At 37.0% G+C, this 19,750-nt stretch overlaps 1 protein-coding gene across 5 annotated transcripts in view; it reads left to right on the forward strand.

Annotated features, from left to right (window-relative positions):
- Positions 1 to 19,750, forward strand: part of kuz (zinc-dependent metalloprotease kuz) — a 90,527-nt gene that overhangs the window by 57,639 nt on the left and 13,138 nt on the right. For all 5 annotated transcript variants that reach the window (XM_034323985.2, XM_034323986.2, XM_034323987.2 and 2 more), the window contains one exon: positions 18,178 to 18,438. In XM_034323985.2, the coding sequence (XP_034179876.1) occupies positions 18,178 to 18,438 (261 nt within the window). The remainder of the gene's footprint in view (positions 1 to 18,177; positions 18,439 to 19,750) is intronic.

Consider the following 19,750-nt stretch of genomic DNA (forward strand, 5'->3'; position numbering starts at 1 on the left):
ATCAGGAGAGGGTGAAGCAGCAGAGCCGTAGCAACTGGTTCTTAGACGAGGTGAGAGTGGCTCTAACGATTGTGTCCTAAGCTGCTACACGTTACAGGGACTAGTCGCCGAGCACCATGCAAACGACCTAACAGCCTCTGCATAGTTTCGGATTACACGACAATTTCGGTCGATGTAACCTGAGCAGAAATTTTAATTCCATCTCGAAACTATTAACTGTAGACAAGATACTAAAGATCAAAAGTGAAATTTTCAGATGGACGGAATTGACACTTGCGGATCTGATTAAAGTTCCTATTTCAACTCCACGCAATGTGAAATGCATTTCACGCTACGGTTTCATTGACTCTTAAATCATTTCCCTAATTCCCCGCACGAGAATTTTATAGCAGATTTATTGGTAAAAGTAGCACGATAAACTGCTGCAGGTTGTGGAATAAATGACCGAATATTCGGTGTCCCTTGAGTATCCGTAGGGCGAAAAGTGTTGTTAAATGCCGTAACGATCCTATTGAACCACCCTGTATTATTGATCGCAGACAATCTACTCTGGCGGTGATGCTGACCAGTGGCTCGCGAACGAAGCGAGTCTCAGAGGACGATTTCCATTTAGACGTTTTCAGTAATTGTCGAAGGGGAAACCGAGCACAGAATGGACCCACGGCGGGCGAATAAATCTTTCATTGCCGTGGCTGCTCTCGTGTTAAGTACCAAACCTTTGAAAGAAATATGATTCAAGAAGGAAGAATCAATGGAGCAAAGAAAATGCATCGTTTTTTCAGCGAAACAAATATCACAAATGTCCTTAATTAAATGTTCCACCTCTGTTTTCATTTTCTTACCTTTAAATCGTGGCCTTTTGAATATTATGCTTTCGCGGATTCTTTTATTTCCGTGCACGGTTTTTCTGAACGGAATGGTGTATATACCTGGAACGTTTCGTTGAAAACGACGATGATCGTTCGCACGATCTCGGCATACAGAGGGAGAAGATACAGGCTATCAGCAGACTGTCTGTTTCTCTCTCCATGTATCTCTCCAACTTCGTAATTACATCCCCGAAGCTCCAAACACGCGGAGGACCCTGACGATAAACCTGCTCGAACGCGCACGCATACCTGTTCACTTTTATGTGGCTCGTTCGTTAAGTATGTACCTGTGAATTCATGTATTCGAGTGCAGGGATGGGTTACGCAATTGTGCCGGGTTGTACCCTTTTTTGGAGTTGATAGCAAAAAATTTGAGTGTGTAGAAATGTGCAAGTATTCAACTTAAAAAATAACACGTTTTGCGCATGCTAAATTTTAACCCTCGGATGGCGGAACACGGAGAGAGCCTCAATTTTAATTTTGTGTTTCATATCATTTCCATTTTCTAAATCTTACACTGTTCGTTTAGAAATTATAGGGTTAAGTTAGCATTGAAAAATAAATAAAATATAGAAAATCGCAAAAGTGAATTTATCAAATATATGACTCGATAAATCTGTTTATTTGCTGAAAAATGTCAACCCGCAATTAAAGGCAATTGTCAACTTGTTTGTTTAGTTTCGCTCGGCGTGTACACCCGGTCAACGTTTAACTGAACCGTTTAAACTGGAACGTCAGTTCGTATATAAACGATAAAATGAATTTTCAGCTTTATCGTTGGCGTTTATCGAACGCTGTCGATACCCAACGATCGGCAAAACATCGGCTTCGGAATAATTATACCGGGCATCTTGTTTGCGAAGATTGACGTGAAATTTGGAATTCCAATTGACGTTTTTCCGGGCACCAATTCATAATAAGCGTGCAAATATTTATACAGGAAATTTGCCGGATCGATAGCTGACGATTGATCGGATCGAATCATCGAGAAGGTTTATGGTCTTCGTCGATACACCCTCTTCTCCACAGAACTACGGTAAACTAACCCAGTTTGAAAGCAGTATCAATATCGCCAACCTTGCAAACGCTAACACCGAATCCTGGGTTATTTTCCTAGCAAGAATAGTTCGCGTGGTAACGTGCAAACTCTCGTTTGTGGTTTCAAATAGGAGATCAGTAATTTGGGACAATACTAAGCAGATACCGCGTGGATTTATTAATTATGTTGGGTGCTGACATAAGATCATTATACTCTAATGGTCATTCCTAAATAGATGAATTTATGTGGACTGTTGATAAAAATGTTGCTGTAGGGTAAATGAGGGTGAAAGGGTGAAGAAAAATTTGAAAAACTGTAAAAATTGTAAAATTTTATTAACTCTTTGCATTACATGAAAACAATTTAAATTTCAATTGAAACTAATCATAGGATTCAAGGAAATTTTCCAAATATAGAATAGAAAATTTAAAAAAGAAAAAATACAATTTAGTTATATTATCAAATGGGTTAACCCTTTTACTACTAAAATAGAGTGCATAGTGCATAGATTCAGAAAAAAAAATTGTAAGATCCTCCTGTAAAAAAAATATTCTGGCCATGAAAGGGTTAATCTGTGTTGGATAAAATTGATCGCGCGATAGGTGTCGATCGTATTTACAACGTCGTTATCTTCTCCAGCACCCTACGATGTAACGTCCTACTTTTTTCCCCTCTTTTCCTCGATGTATTCCTGTTCGCCGGCGTAACGCGGTCCGCACTTTACATTTAACGCGAATGCATTACCGGCGCACTTAAATTATCATCGCTCCTCGGCGCTGCTTCTTTAATATATCGTCGCTGTCTTCACCGAGCTTCTCTACTTTCAACCCTTCTGTCGGAGGCTCCCCTTTCACCTCGGCCGAGGTGGAGGGGGTGTCTCTTATGACGCGTTGGCAGGGGATGAGATTGCAGCGCAAATCTGATTCCGCTAAAGCGATATTCAGCCCACGGTAAATAAGAAACCCTGCTTTCGCTCCGGTTACAATTTATGGGTCTGAAGCTCGAACGTCATTTGGTACGCGATAAATGGCCACCACCATTCGAGCTGATATTTCACCGGGTTACCTACTGCCGTAAACATCGGCATCAGTTGGGCCGGTCGTTGCCTCATATTTTAATACCGTTCCGGATCGCTCCGGCAGCGAACCTGCTGCAACGACCGGCGTAAAAGGTACTAACAATCTGCGAGACACAATAAAATTCTTTACGACCGTCCACCGGTATCGTGGAAACAGCACCCTGGCTAACTTGCGGAAATGGACGTTGTCCTGGAACAGAGGCTTTCCGTCATCGTGGAAAGTTTTCTTTTGCTTGAAAACAGGACACGGGTCAGAGAAATGTATGAAATGTGTTTCGAACCATTTTCACGAGTTGTGTAAGATGGTAAAAATTCGTAAAGTATTTCTTCATACAAACTGGTCTACCAACCCCTGGAGTGTGAAAACATTTGAAAATAGAAATTTAAGAATTTTTAATTCTATTGTCTAATCTTCATAGTGGACAAAAATAATGAAAGGGTTAAATGTCATGCAAGGATTGTTATTCAAAAAATTTCACACCGTGAGATGATGGTTCCGTTATCCCGTCAGTGATTCAAGTTTCGTTAGCTTGGATGTTTTCGTATTTCGATGCATCATCGTTTATCAAGTCAGTTGGCAATGCACCGAAAGGAAGGTGGATCCCGGTCGAAATTAAAACTCATCCCCGAAAACTAGCAGTGGCTGACGAACACGAGCAGATACCGATCTTCTTCGCTTCCGCGTCTCGTATACCATTTCCCATCTCTCTTTTTTCTCTACTGTTCATTTATATTCGACGGTTCCAAAAAGCGAATCTCCGTTCCATCCGCGGTCGTTGCATCGATCTTCCTTATCAATCTGACAACGTTCGGTGTCCTTTGCTTTTGTTTCCTTTCGTTTTGTCCTCTTTTTCACGTGTTCCGCCGATTTCCCTCGCGCTCGTCCGCCCATTGTGCCATCTTTCCTCTTTGTACTCTTTGTTGCATTAGATTCTCTCTGGAAGTCGAACACGGAAATGTAATAATAGCGAGGCTGTCTGAAAGTGGCCATAGAGGACCGGGCTTTAATTAGAAAAAGGTGATCGTTCATTCTTTCGCCATTATTCCTATTGTCCCTGGGTGCTCGCCCGACCATCTGTCGGAGATAATTAAAGGCGATATAGAAGGCTAGCCCGTGGCATTTTTCAATTTGTCGTTCGATAGACCGACTAGAAATGAACCGTGTTCCTACTCGAAGATAAAGCAATTGTTTTTATTTAATCTCCGGAGTGCGGACCATGAAGAGAATCCATGTTTTAATTTCATTTTTCATTTTATATTATTTTCATTTTTAAAATTTCTGTACAAATTGATAATTAGTAAAAAAAAGTTAAAATTGGCCAATTATATCCTTAATTACAATTTCTGTATGTCCGACTACATATGGCCTTTTCTACTGTGACAATCAATGTGTTAACTCTGCAGCCCCAACTTTTACCATTTTTCTTCTACTAACATTATTTTATTATTATTCCATTGTAATTTAAAAAAGGATTTGTTGTTATTGCTATAGTTTCTGGAAAATAAAGTTTTAATGGTTGACATGGTCGATATTTTAAGAAAAGGATCAGCTTTGCTGGCATCGCTCGATAATGTCAAACTTTCTGCAAGCTGACAGATAACGAAATTAATAGCATCGATTGTTAGGATGCTTGTTATTCCACGGATTCAGTGTGCAACCGAGGAAAAACGAAAGGCAACCGCTTCGAAACTCGGAAAATAGGATGCAACGTCGGCTTTTCTGTAAAGCGGTTCGCGAAACTTGACTTTAGGAAAGCTTAAAGAGCTCGAACTAGCGGTAAATTCCTTCTTAATGTCTTTCACGCAGTCCTAGAACTTGGTATTTCGTGCATTCAACGTTGCCTTCGAATAAATTATGCAAATACGGAAATACAAATAATCTCTTGCTTTGGCAACGTACAAATTGCAATTTTCCTGAATCCTTGAGGTAACAGAAAACAATTAGAAAAACAATTGAAGCAAGTTCTTGGTACTTTATGTAAAATACTATTGTCGTACATGGTTTCTAATTAACATTAGCACAATTATCATTAACATAGTTACACCAACGATCATCGTTTGATCCCTTATACCAATTGTTATCAGACTTAACATTATTCATTTTTATTAAAAAAAATAACATTAAATTGCAAGCATCTTTTTTTGATATAGATCTATGTAAAGAACAACATATTTTATAAAAATATGTTTGCATAGTCATCTGCAGTCTATTGATAAAATTAGAAAAAGATCTAACTCTAATTGTTATAGCGTTAAAACTTTTACCTCTGCGTTTTCTTTCGTTAGTAGCTTGCGTGTGTTCTCGAATTGCGGATGTGTTCTCGTGTTTCCAAGCAACAGGCTTAAATGGTGTTATGTTCCTTTATCAGCTCGTCTCGATGGCCAGCTTCAGGTATTCCAGAAAGTTTAGCTACTTTTCCACCTTTCTAAGAGTCTTATCCTGTTTTAAGACACGGATCCGGAACAATGCAGCTTCTCTAGTGTTAGTAAATCGAGCCTTATTTACTACTTAGACGATCCTTACCTTCAACTTCACAGACATTTATTTTGAACGGAGGGAATCGGGCATTCCCTTTGTGCGCTTAATAAACTCAACTTTGTCCCCTTGTCGGCACAATGAACATTAATTAAGAAATTTCTGAACTGAGAGAATGACATTTTACATTGGGAGAACGCGAACCGCTCGTTCTTTAACGAAACAACGATTTTTATGAAACTCGAGTAAGTGGTAGAGGTCAACGATTAGTCAGACGAGGGATAAAGAATGTAATTCGGTTTTCCTGGGGGGAAAATGGCGTTACGGGGAACGTAGGAATTCTCAAAATCTTAATCTTGATGATATTAATATTAAAAGTAATTTAGAAAAAAAAAATAATATGTTTTAAATTGTTAAATTTCCTAAAATTCAATGTTATATAATTAAGAAATGTGATTGATAGTATAAATATCAATTCAAATTTCTCTGCGTAAACGTTTATACGTAAGTGGTGGGGGGTTACTGTATGGGGCTCTTCCCTTACCTCGTCAGTCCCCTCGCGGCTGCCTAAGGGGAAAGACGGGAGTCCAGAGAGGACCAGGGACTCGGCAAGCCGACCATGCTCAATGCTGTACAGTACAGTACAGAGCAGAGTAGACTTTTTTAACGGAAGGTAATCTCATCATTCACCTGCAAATGTTAACTTAGGTAATTTAATTTATTATTCGGCAATATTTAATTTATTATTCATATTTTTCAGACATATATTGAATTGTGCAATATTTAATCTCAGGTGCAAACGTTTACTCAGACAAATTTAATTTAATATTTATTCTGTTATTAATACTTCTTGACTATGGCTTAAATTTTATACTTTTTAATACTAATTAGTGTTAATATCATCAAAATTATGATTCGAAGAATTATGCATTATTGAAATTTTTAATATTTTCATGTATAAGGAGATTTATTCATTATTTTAATGATAGTCAAATTATTTATTCGTATGGAGATGCTATTTTAAAATAATATCTAACATAAATTTCTAAACTGTCTCCTGTTAGTTATGTATAATACCTGGTAATTCTCAAGCATTACCTTTTTCTTCTTTTATTAATTATTCATTTGCATTATATTTAAAATGTCGATCACTAGGATCCCATAACAGAAAATCTGTTAAGCTATTCTTATTCTTTCCCATTAAAATTTTGATTTTATCCAAGAAGTAGAAGGAAATTCGTTTCTATGCTTCATATTTCGGTGCTGTTCATCAATAATTGAAAATTCAATCGGTTGGATACCAGTAGCTATAGAACGGTCGAATTTTCGTTTCTGTTTATCGTAGCCGTGTGCGCCGGAAGTGGCACGGCGCGCGATATTTATCGACGACGTAGGAAGTAGAGCGGAAAAACGAAGAAAGACGTAGAAAATTTGTTGTTTGCCGTTCTTTCGCGTCTCGCATCGCTGGTTGAAATGTTGCCGCCTCCGCTTCCTCGACCTTTCCACTCTTTTGTCTTCCTCTTCATCGTATTTCAGTCGTGGCATCGTAAAGGTTCGCATCTTGTCCCGTATCCCCTACAAGAAATGGCGTCGACGTCGTTTCCCTATTTATGGGACACCGTTTCGTATTCCCCGACAGATTTCCCGGATCGATCGTCACTCAGCAACGACGTGAAAACGAACCAGACTTTACTTTACGTCAGCTTTTTCCATTTCGAAACTAACACTAAGTTACGCTTTATTTATTTTTCCATAGATGGTACATATATAAACCTAATCTATAATCCTGATAGGAATTAAAACAAAATAGATATAAAATTTTAAAATTAAATATTAATGCAATTACTTGTAGTCTTAATAATTGACAAATTAGCAAATAATTATATTAAAATTCTTCAAATATTTTACCACAAATATAAAAATCCTATATTCAAGATGAGAGAAGAAGCGTTTATTAAAATAATAATTATCGTTTGATGGGCTTTGTACGCGCCGAAAAAAAAAGAGAAAACAAATTTAATTTTTTAACGTGGCCGGTTGTTCCCGCTAGGCTTTTCAATTACTGTCGTAGAAAGGGGATGCCAAACCGTAAAAGTTTTAAGTACTTTTTCTACGAGGCAAGCTAAAGCTGCATTCATAAGGCGCAGGAAGTCTAAAGTGGAGGAAGGAAGCCGGTTGGGTACGGGCAAAGAAAGGATGAACCGAGAAACAGAAGTAAAACGGTCCACGAAATTTTCTCTCGCAATCGAGGGGAAACTTCCACGTAGACGTCGGACTTTAATTAATTTAATTGACAGAATGGTCAGCGTATTTACCGGGCAACAGAGGTCACTGGGAACCATGACCACCAACCGCTTGCATGGTTTCTTCCACCTCGTGTTTTATCTGTGATTAAAAGCTCGTGATAAAACGAATCACCGACGAGACTTTTAGAAGCATAATTAAACCGTTCTTTGTTCTTTCTATGCTCGTAACTGATCTCATTGTTTCGTGACCAGGAAAATGGTTAACAGGTAATTAGGGATGAATTTCAACTTTGTTGCAAGTAGGTTCGAAACTATCTTGATATTTGCAAATAGTTTTTTTTATATTATAAATAAAATTTGATTCCAGATATTTTTCTGAAAATCAGATTTTGAAAAATTTCCTTGAAAATCGAATTTCTAATTTGGTAACATAAAAGTAGGTTGAATTTTTATTTGGGACACATAAAATTATTGACTTTTTTAGAGACTTTTGTAGATATTCTGATAGTATTCAGCGAGAAAAGTTGAAAAATAAAAGTTTTAACTTTACAAATCCATTCATTCAAAGGTTATGCGTTACATTTATATTCTATACGAGAGTTTGATAACTCGTTTGAAGTGTTTTCGTCAATAAATCCGGATACAAAATCGCGCTAGCCTTGTTGAAAGTCGTCGCTCGGTTCGATTAGCAAAGACTCGACGATAATCCGACGTTGAAAGCACGGTATTGAGACAGTATCCGTCAGCGAGTGTATCCGTTGGGTAAACCCTTTAGAAATTCCCTAACGTTTCTGTTGCACGATTCAAGAGGCCTCTAAAGAGGATCACGTATATTGCGATCAAAGCTTCACCCGTGTCACACGTTCTTCCGGATTACACGTGGAACACGTGTCTTTCGATGACACCACACACGGTGAACTCAACGAAAAACACGCAACATAAATACACACTGTATTTAAAAGATAGCAGTTCAACGATGAATGTATGGGCACGCGATGTTTCAGGTTTGATCGAAATTTTCGTTCTTTCAATATTGTGTCTTTGAGTTGTAAAAATGATTTTTACAACTGAACTATAGTATTGGAACGAATGCTATTTTATTTAACAATTATTCTCGATTAACTGAATTCTATTCGCATAATCTCGAAATCTGCTAGAAGATGTAACACCAGATTAACATCAAACGTCGTGTCCGATAATGTGCACGCGAATGTAATCGATGTATTCGCGTATTCACGTGGTCACCAATGACTGATGTGCATCGTGATGAATGCGTCAACTCGATCGGACAGTTATAACCCGTTTCACATCCGCGTCACTCGATAGATTTAATCGTTTCGCCTAGATCGAACGACGATTCTATTACGCGCTGTGTGAAAGACATTTTTCTTCGAACGAAGTTTGACTCGTATCGTCAGGGATGATAAATAGCAACATTTATCTCTCGTTCGACGTGTACATAGTTTTCATTTTCTCGTTCCTGCTATTCTTTACAAATTTATGCGATACGTGAACAAACGATTCGTGTCGGCCTGCAATCGTTAAAACACCTGCCGCCTAACGAGTGAAAACAACTATGAATCATGCATGGCAAGAGGCTTGTTTGAGACTTAATTTATGTTATTAACATCCTGATGTGTCTTGAAACGTAAAGTGTATTTTTCATGTATTAAGAATGCAGTGTTTATTATCTTTGGTAGCCATTGTCTGAGTGGATGGACGTTTAATTGTTTGAAGAGTTTCGTTAAGAGAATGCGAGGAATAAATAACATAGATTCAATGTTGATATGCTTGATTTCTGTTTTGTGAAATAAAACTTCGTTGTTAGTTTTTATTTTATGAGAGATTGCTAGGGGAGGGGGTACATCACCAAATTTTTCCTGGGAAAGTTTGCTATCATACTAATGATTTAAGATAACAAATAGAAAATTGAAAACTTGGTTTTCAGTGTGTTGATTTGAAACTCGGTAAATCTTCATAAAAATTAGTTAATTTTACATTTTAATCAGGTTGAAGCAGGATACATTATTTAAAACGCTTTAACGTAAATCTACGCGAGCACTGTGCTTTGTAATCGTTCTAGCGTTGCTGATAAGATTGACGCTTTTGCTACAACTATTTCGAGTATTTAAGCTCTTAATCGTATAGTTTCGAGACACGAGCATTACGTAAAGACTCTTCGATCTCTTCTACTCTAGACACACCGTGGCACAAGATGTCTGAGCGTTGAAGACCTTAGAGAATTTCTTAGAACTAATAAGATTTAGAGTAGCTTCGCGTGCGCCAGGTAGAAACCTGAAGGAAGATAAATTTACTGATTATGCGACCAAGTATGATGTCTTTGAACACGAAAACATAAGGTTTAGAGCGGAAGATGTTCGATAAAAATATCACTCGATGGGGAAATTATATTTATTAACGATATTTGCAATTATCGTATTTTAAATGATAATATCTTTGGCAAAATTAAAGACAATGTTTTTGCTCAATATATCAATCACCTGGAGTTTGTTTTAACTTAAATTTATGGATCTTGGTCACAGAAGGGTGCAGGCTTAATTTACGACCTACAACCCTCGTTCGAAGGGGATAGCTCCGGAAATAACTCAAGGAATCGCTCAATTAAAAATAAGTAGAACATCAAATATACTTCCTGTTTACTTAATAATAAAATTTATTTTATAAAAATTCGTGAATCTTTAGTACTTAATGGATCTCTAATTAGAGAGTTAATTGTTATATCAATTAATAGTTAATTTTCAAATTTAAGGTTCCAAATTACTATTTTACACAATTAATATTATAGTAATTGCATTCAAAATTAATTTTTTTTTTCTTTTGTTAATTATACATTGCTGGATCTTTTTTCTTTGACCCCTTCTCAAAATTCACATCTTGATATAGTTGCAATATTATTTTTAAAATGTGTGTATTTTATTTTTTAACAATCTGAGATGTAAGGATTAGAAAATTTTCATAAGTAACTGCATGTCTCTCTGTTCATTTAAATAAGAATCCTTCTTTTGCATCGATGTCAGCTATAATAGATTGAAATGTGGATACTCTTTTCGAACAATCTCGTATAATAAAATAGTTTGAACGTTCAGTGCGAGGTGTGTTACCTTAACCAGCGTCTCGAAGCGTCCATTCGTGTACCCATTCGCACGCTCGATTCTAGGACGATAAATCGTGCACGCAATTCGCGTCACTTTGACTGCAAGGTCGGCAAGTAACTACACGAGTTACGTACGTAACGGACGGTAAATCATCGAAGGACCCTCGTATATCTTATTATGTTTATTACGGTGCACGGGACTGATGTAAATTTGTTTCGAGCCGGAAGTGTACCCCTTCTTTTCGTTGCTGCTCGCGAATCGTGGCTGTCTCAGTTAATAAATGGTGAAACGTTGGGATGCAATTGGTTGAATGTTGCGGAAATGAGAAAAGAAAATTCAAGCATTGTTTGCGGAGGAAAAATTGAGGAAATGGAAATGCTTCTTGCTGGAATGTTTTGATTAAACGCCAACTTTTGCTGTAATTTTCATCTCGTCGCCTCATGATATTTATCAAGGTTGATAAATTTGAGGATTAAATAAAAATAGAATTGAATGCGGTAGTAAATTTAATAAATTTTCTTTTATGTTTATCTGCGACTGTATCGTTCGCTCGAAAATTTAGTGGAACCAGAAAATACAACGGGTACAAGTTACATGTCACTTGCAACAAGAGATCTGTCTCTTTTGTTTCTCGTTCTATGCACTTTCTATGCTGAACATTTCGACTTGTCACGAAAGAACAGACGAGTGGGTCGGCTGTCACCTGAACGATACCGTATCAAGTTGTAAACGGACGTTGCTCTCTATTGAATCCAAGATAACAACGTTTAAATGGGAAAAAATAAAGCGCAAGATAGCGATGGATTGAAAGTGGCAAGCAAAAGTGAGATATCGATAATCCTTATCAAAGTATTCTTTTAAAATTAGGTAATTCAGATTTTTATTTAAAAAGGAAAGGTAGAAATATTATAGAAATTATTGTCATCGCATTTTTTTAATTTTAAAAGCAACAGAAGAGTATTTTTATTTTTATTCTACATTTAAGACATCCATTTCATTTCCATAGTCAGAGTAGAAAAGGAAAACACAGTCGATGAAATTGCATTACCTTTCTTCCTCTTGAACAAAATTGTTCTGTCAGAAATGTCGGCAGCTTTCTTCTTTTCAACCGTTCGTTTCAAGCAGACCATAAATTACCATCGTCGAAGACAATAATATCTCGATATTTGCGAAGAAACACGGTTGCCGTGGTTATTAAAGAGTCTGTTAATTCAAAATTAATCAGAGATAGTTGATAGATTGTACAGTGATTAATTACATAAAAAGGGTAATTTCCCCGAATCAGCTGGCCGTAACATTAATTAGCCAACTAATGTTAATCCGGTGCTTCTAAACTAATTTAATTAAACCCTTTAATCAAATTCCACACTTCGTGCCTAACAACATGCGTTCATCTGCATCAAGCTTAACTTCTGCTCTTCTCCATTAAGGATTACATCGTATGTCTCTCTTGAAATTAAAATAAGAACAAGAAAAGCACATCTTTTCCATTGTAATTTTCTTCGTGTTCCGTGATATTCCTCTGCACAGTGGAGCTCCAAATGAATATTCCACAAGTGCTATTTTCACAATTACTATCTCATCGTAGGAAAATAAAATGAAAAGGGGAAAAAAGAGACTTAATTTTATTTAAAACTTCTGAGCTAGTTTCCATCATAACACGACCTAATACCGTGAGCTTTTGTCAAAATCGATCGGCAAAACGAAAGCTCTTACGGATTACGAGACCGCACACATCCAGGCTGCCATGCTAAAACCGATATCGCACCCTCAATTTTCCTCTGCCTTCATTTTATAAATGGCTTCGCAGGGAGGAAGAGGTCTAGCAGAAATTAAATATCGACTCTCGAGTTTCGTTCGCGCGAAGGTATTATTCCGTGCATCGTTCATCAAGGGAAACGTACGAGTGTTGGCCGCCTAAATAGTTAAATTAGATAATGCTGGTAGCCCGCCACGTGGAATTGGGTCAATTGATTCCTCCTCCGTCGCTGTTATCGTCTACCCTGGCTAACTCGTGCTGCTTACCAAATCGATATTAATAATTTACCGGCGACACGAGCATTAAAAAGCTCTCTCTTAAACGAACCGACAGGAAGCACATTTTCCTATCGGTTTCCATATTGAATCAATTCGATAATCGTGAAACCATTTTATAGCTGCACTTAGCTCGACATCGTTTCCCGAAGAGTTCCCTCTGAAAAATCTTTAGAAAATTATGTTTCCACGCGGAGGTGGTGATTACCAAATCCCAACCACCCACTATGAAAATTAACCTCGTCTATCAAGTTGTTACCTAAACGAGTATTCACTCTGCTTAAAAAATTTCCACTGTGCTATTTTTCATTCTAAGATTGCACTAGTCTTGAAAAAATATGAAATACGGTATTGAATTAAAATTGAGACTCTCTCCATGGTTCGTCATCTAAAGGTTAAGAAACTTAGGTCTCGGTAATCGTTGACTTTCACTACTGCACTCAGAATGCATCTTAGAAATTGACCCTCCATCGATCCATAATTACTCTATTCATAGTTACTCAATTCCAACAATTATCCTAAATAACCTATGCAGTTACCGAGACATTACACTCATCTATGAAATGAAAGAAAGTACATTTGACGGCAGCTATTTCTCGCTAAATACATACCATTTACCATTTCCAAGTAACAAGACTGTTTCTGTTGTTTCCCTTGAAACTGTCGTTTCAACGTTAAAACGAGCAGCGTTTTCCACGAGTGTGCGTTTAAGTGCATCGTACAAATTGTTTGCAACTTTCTGGCTTTTATCTCAGACCTTCTTATCGGATAATGGCCGTGGCAAAGTCCTGATGACGCTAATTCCACGAACTCAGGGACAGTTGTTCATTTCGCGCAGACAAAATCCTTAATCACTACGAATCACCGCGTAGATCAGAGAACAACGCGTCTTACCTGGGGATATAAAGAGGAAAAGTCGTTCGTGTCCATTCTCATGGGACTGATCGAACGTATACGGAGTCAACTCTATATTCACTGTCGAACCGGCATGCTGAATCCATGGTTCCCTTGGGTGAGCTTCAGTAAATATCAACGTTAACTTCTGGCGAAAGAGAAGACGGAAGACGCAAGCTTCGCGAAGTACGAGATCGTATTTTTAAAACATAAAATCAATTTCTTCCATAAAAATACTCTTATCGATCCGTTAACGTTTCCACGGAGGTGAAAAATAAATACAAGGTAGAAATACGGATCGTTCGATGGAGAACGTGAAAAAGTTCCATTTCCCGATGATAAATGCAAAACGAAACTGACGCATAACCGATTACGTTATTCCTCTTGGCCTCGGTGTTTCGTTTCCCTGATAACTCCCATGCCCGATTCGTTTTCCCATAATCTCCTCTCTCCGTCTCTTTTTTCTCCGCATTTTTGCGCAGGTGAGATTGATCGCGACGGGTAGCATGTGTCCATCGTATGTGCTCATAAACCATACAACGAGGGATCCATCGGTCCGTGACGAGTTACGTCCCTCACAACCGCGATGTTTCCTGTGGATAGAACCAGCTACCGGAAACCGGTACCTATCCGGACAGAAGGGGGCGTAAACCCTAGCCGATAGATCGATTCCAGACGCAATTCGACCGGATGTCGCGTAACTGCCCTCTCTTCGAATCTTTAGCGAATTCGATAACGAAATAATTGGGACGACGAATTGTTCGCTTTGCGATAAAATCGACCAACCTTTTTTGCGCTATCATTGTCACGAGTTGTCGGGTTATTTTTAAATATTTGTATATTAATTGCATATTCATTTTAATATTTGATAATTAGAATTTTAGAGGGACCGATCCACATTTACGTCAATATCAATTAAAAGTCTGTCAATAGATTTTTATAGCAGTAATTAAATTAATTAAAATACTAAAATTTAGATATTATTACAGAGTGTTTAAAACATGGATCTCTTTTTATAATTTTTAATTATTAGTATGTTATATGTTTCATTTGAAAGCAATGGGAATTCGAGCAATTAAGTACTCTAAAATTAATTATAGATGAAAATAGAAATAAGACAAATGATTATCATGAAAAGTTCCATTATTTTAAATTAGCCCCCAGAAAAACCGCATTATTTTGTACATTTGAAAAGGACGACATCCTTGGGTGGAGATTCTTCAGGATCAAAAACCTCAAGGAAAAAGATCCTTTCAAAACTAGATGAAACGTCAAATAGAATTGATCTGACCAAACTCTACAGAAAGGATGTTTTTGGTACCATTTGTGAACTAGAGATTCGTTGAAGTATGAAGAGTCAGAGTAGAGGAACACGATCCTCGTTGGCTGCGACCTTTTGAACTGTAATTCAAACGGCTTGAAAATTTGATAGGACAGCTCCAACTGATATTCGGCAGCGGGAAACTATTATGCTATTGAAACTGTATGCTATCCCAGAATTACGGGAAAGGGAAATTTCCCTGGTCGGATTACACGATTCCGCTAATTTTAAGGTAACATATCGTGTTGGCCCATTTACGCCCACCACTATGTTACACAGAGCACAGTGACATCGATGCTGACCCACTTTACCTACGCTCTTTCGTCACCTTGAGCGCGAATCCCATTTCGCAAACCGATATGACCGTAATCTTATGCCATTTTACGTCGACCATGTCCGCGGATTCCCTCGGAAATCCGTCTAATATTTTGACTGGAATGAATTATTAGGTACACTCTCTTCCATAAAAGAGCCTCTCCATAAAAATGAATTGAAAGTATAAAAGTGCATTGTTGGGAGTTCATAAATCATAAAACGTATTCATGGAATAAATAATAAGATCGACTTGCTTTTAATAAAAATATTCATTATTTAGTAGTTCATGGGAATTTTTAATTGAAATGCTGTAAATTGGAGCTCCTTCTTTGAAATTTAACAATTTTAAAGATCACGAAATTAAAAGAGCTAATTATGTTTAATTGTAATTTTTGTTTTACTAATACCATTTAATTATTCTGGTTCTTAATTTATAAATTTCTTGTTGAGATATTGTAATTCTTTTCACTAGTGATTTGTATAGGAAGTATTAAATTTTCTAATAATTTTAAATGAAAAAGGTGCATTCTCTAACAATAAATTAAAAATTCCATCTTTTTGCTTACATGATTTTATTTTCGAATTTTCATTTAAATTGCAAGATGAATATCGTTCCTCAGAGAAATACCTCTTATAATTTTGAATAAACAATTTTAGGATGTACCCTTCAACAATAAGTAAATTACGAATTCAGTCACTCTGAATTAAAAGTTTCATCTGGATAAAACATTTCACCACCGTTTCGTTTTAACGTTCTCGAATCCTTTTTTTTTTTTTTTTTTTATTCTGCCACCGTTACAGTGTCGTACAATCCACCTGTCTTCAACGTGCTTACGATTTCGTTCAGGAAAGCAGCGTTCAGAGAGGAAAACGTTCGTCGGAAAATTGGAAGGCGCGCCGGCCATTTCATGTTTCTCAATCCCATCGTTCTACGTTTCTCAGTGCTTTCAGAATATTGCTTTCGTCCCTTTTTTCCCCTTCGTTGCCGTACAATCATTCTCCGTTACCCGACGCTATTTCTCGTTATTCATTAAAACTTCAAAATCATTTGTTAAAATAATGAAAATTATTTCCAAGGATTCGACAAGAGGAAATATTTAAAAAAATTAAAAAAAGAAAAAAGAACCACAGAGGAGACCGGTAATCTAAGCGTGGAAGAATGAAAGGGTTCGTGTGCTGAAACGGGAAATTATACAGTTGGTGCGTTTTGTTTTAACGAGGGATATAGCTCGAAGCGAGGATCAGCGAAGCGCAGAGATTTGAAAAAAATTTCCACGGATATCTCTGCCTTTCTCAGAACCGTGTTTATTTATTTTTTAATCTGAAATATCGTTCTGGCGCGAAACTTTTGTGTTTGCTTTTAATCTTGAATATTCGAAGGGGAACCACTGATGTTTATGCAAATATGTATTTTCATAGTGCATGAGAACAAAGATTTATTTTTCATGTTTCATGAATATTCAGGATTAGATCATAAAAGGGTTATTAATAATTTTCTAAAGTTTCCCATTGATTTTTCAAATTCCCCATAAAAAATTACTAATATCTTACATGATGCAGTTATTTCGAAAATCCGACAAATTAATGCAGCAGATATTCAAAAAAATAAATCTTTCCTTTGTTTCCAGCGAGCAAGAAACGTTATCGCGGCGCTGTAACAGCGTCTGGAATTAGGGATTCAAAATTCTGTAACAGAGGGCCGATAAGTTCGCGTGTCTCCCCGGGGGTCCATAAATTCTGTAAACGGTGCATAGGTGGCATTTACACGGTGGAACCGCGTCCTTTTGTCGCTCCGGAATCGCGAAGAAAAGCTGGCTAATATAAATTCATGTAGTGTCGCCGAAAATTACGAGCGATATCAGTCTGAGGAAATTGTTGCCAGGTTGGTCGCGGAGGAACACTTTATCTCGTTAACACGACAGTGGATTCGGAAGCAAGTTGAGCAAAAATACCCGGGGAATTTAACTTCGATTGCAAACTTTCCAACGAATTTCTTCGACCTCCTAGCGCGACGAAATAAAATGTTTTTCTTACTCGTTTGATGGTTTTTCGCTCGCTTTCCTAACGATTGAATCGCGTTGTTTACTAGGTTTGCGGTTAACGAGAAAATAGAAAGTAGCGACACGAAATTGCGTGACTCTCGAGTTTTGCGATAATGGATGCATAACTCTTGAGTAGTCCCGAAGGAAACGAGTAACTAGCCTCGAAACAGCCGGAAGATCCGCCACGCTAACTAGCTTGGAGAACTTGAAATCTATGACGAATGCAACGTTGCGTAATGAAGAAAGTTGCAAATGGACGGATAATGAAATCTATATATGTAGAACGTGTACACTCGCAATCAAATTAGGTTTCTCTGGGGAAAATGGGGATGTCCCTGGTTCCCGACTTTACCCATGGGTTTACCCATTGCTCCATGTACCTAGCCGGGGTCCAGCTCAGGGTGAGCATCCTTTGAGGGGGTAATTTTTTTTTAAATTAATATCGTCAGTTTTCTATCTATCTATATTTCCTAGGAAACTCTCATTTGATCTCGAGAAAAATTATTCTGAAAAATTGTATCAAACGCTTGGTCAAGCAGATCTGTTTTTTAATTTCTTCCAAATTCTATCATGGAAAGATATAACAATTATTAATTCAAATGGTATATAATACTTTGACTGAAAATTATTATTTGTGAAATTGTAATAAATAATTTTCTAAGGAATGATTGCAAAATTTAATTGCTAATCTGCTTAGAATTTGTTGATTTTTCATTTTAAAATGACCTTTATTTTTTTCTGTTACAGCTCGTCGATTGAACGAATATATCCGCCACTACGAACCACTCTCTTATCCCACCGAAGAGGTCCACAGAGGTCACCTGAGGGCCAAGAGGTCGGTTACCCGCGACAACTCCGTGACTCTGAAGTTTCGCTCGCACGGAAGGGACTTTCATATTCGGCTGAAGAGGGATTTGGCCACATTTAGTAATAACTTAATCATCGAGGGTCCTTCCGGACAAACGGAGGACCTTGACACATCGCAAATTTATCAGGGCCACTTAGTTGGTGAGTTTATTCTTCGTATTTATCAAATGATGGACTTCTATGATTTGATGACATAAAAGTATTGCAAAATTCTGGAACAAATTAGTATAGTATTCTTGGTATTTTTTCGAACATATTTTAATTAAATTCATTTCTCTTGGTGTATTTTTAATTATTATAAAGTCTCCATGTTTACTATGAACGTCATGAAAATGTAAGAGAAAATTGAACAGCGTTATGCAATCCAATTCTGCGTAAAATTAAATGAAAGTTACAGTAGAAACGTACAAAGAGGTGAAAATTCTTATTTCCAAGCATTAAAAATCGTTTGTAGAAAGGAGAATATTTTAAAAGTTGCAATCAGGATATTAAAGCAAGTCATGGAGGGACACTTTTAAACCGTGCTTACTCCATCAGAGGACTAAGCGTGTTAAAGCGTTCTCTTTTTTCTTTAAGGAAATTAGATTGAACAAGAGCAACATTTTTACTTTGTACAAATGTTATTCTGAAAATTTTAAAAATCAAATTAGTCTTCCGGCCTTTGAAGCCGGTTATATAAATCTCATTACACTGTCCTTTTCAGTCTCATTAAATAAAATGCATGTATGATTAAACGTAAATGTAGCTTATATCAAAAGGAATTTATAATTAATTCTGTTCAAAACTAACATGTCATTTTTTCATAAAATTATTCTGTTTCAAAGGGTGAGAGAATACTTTTGAAACCTGCTGTATACGATCATAGATTTCACAATTTATTCGTGCTCATAGAGCTCTATTGTTCGAGGGAAATTTTATTCAAAAAACCTTCATACCAATCGAGATCATTGTTCGTTACTTTTCCACTTGTATACCTCGAGGAAATGCTCAGGCAGAAATGTTATCCTCTTTCGGCAGCTTACTCGAGAATATACCGTTTTATACATCGCTCCATCTATGCTAAGCTTTCTGTATGAGGAGAATTGAGCTCGAAAGTTTGTGTTCTTGCTACCACAACCGTAGATATATCTTTTATCCTACTGTACGTAACCAACAAGCGTTCTACCAATAACCACACAATGACTTATGGAAATATTAGAATAAATTCATGAATGAAATTTTATTTATTTATTTATCGACGTATACCGCATCGAAGACAATAAACCCATTGAAATGAGGAAAGAAATAACTGTACCTGCTTGTAAAACATGAAGCTACGTGGAAAATGGTTAAAAGCACCGTTGTGAGATTCTTTCGGTGTAAATCAGGATTTCTTTAACAGCCATTGTTATATAGGAGGTACCATAATACGTGGACATAGTTTTAATGGTGGATTGATACTATTTTCCGAAAT

Source organism: Osmia lignaria, chromosome 11 (genome assembly GCF_051020975.1).
Source record: "Osmia lignaria lignaria isolate PbOS001 chromosome 11, iyOsmLign1, whole genome shotgun sequence".
NCBI classification, from domain to species: Eukaryota; Metazoa; Arthropoda; class Insecta; order Hymenoptera; family Megachilidae; genus Osmia; species Osmia lignaria.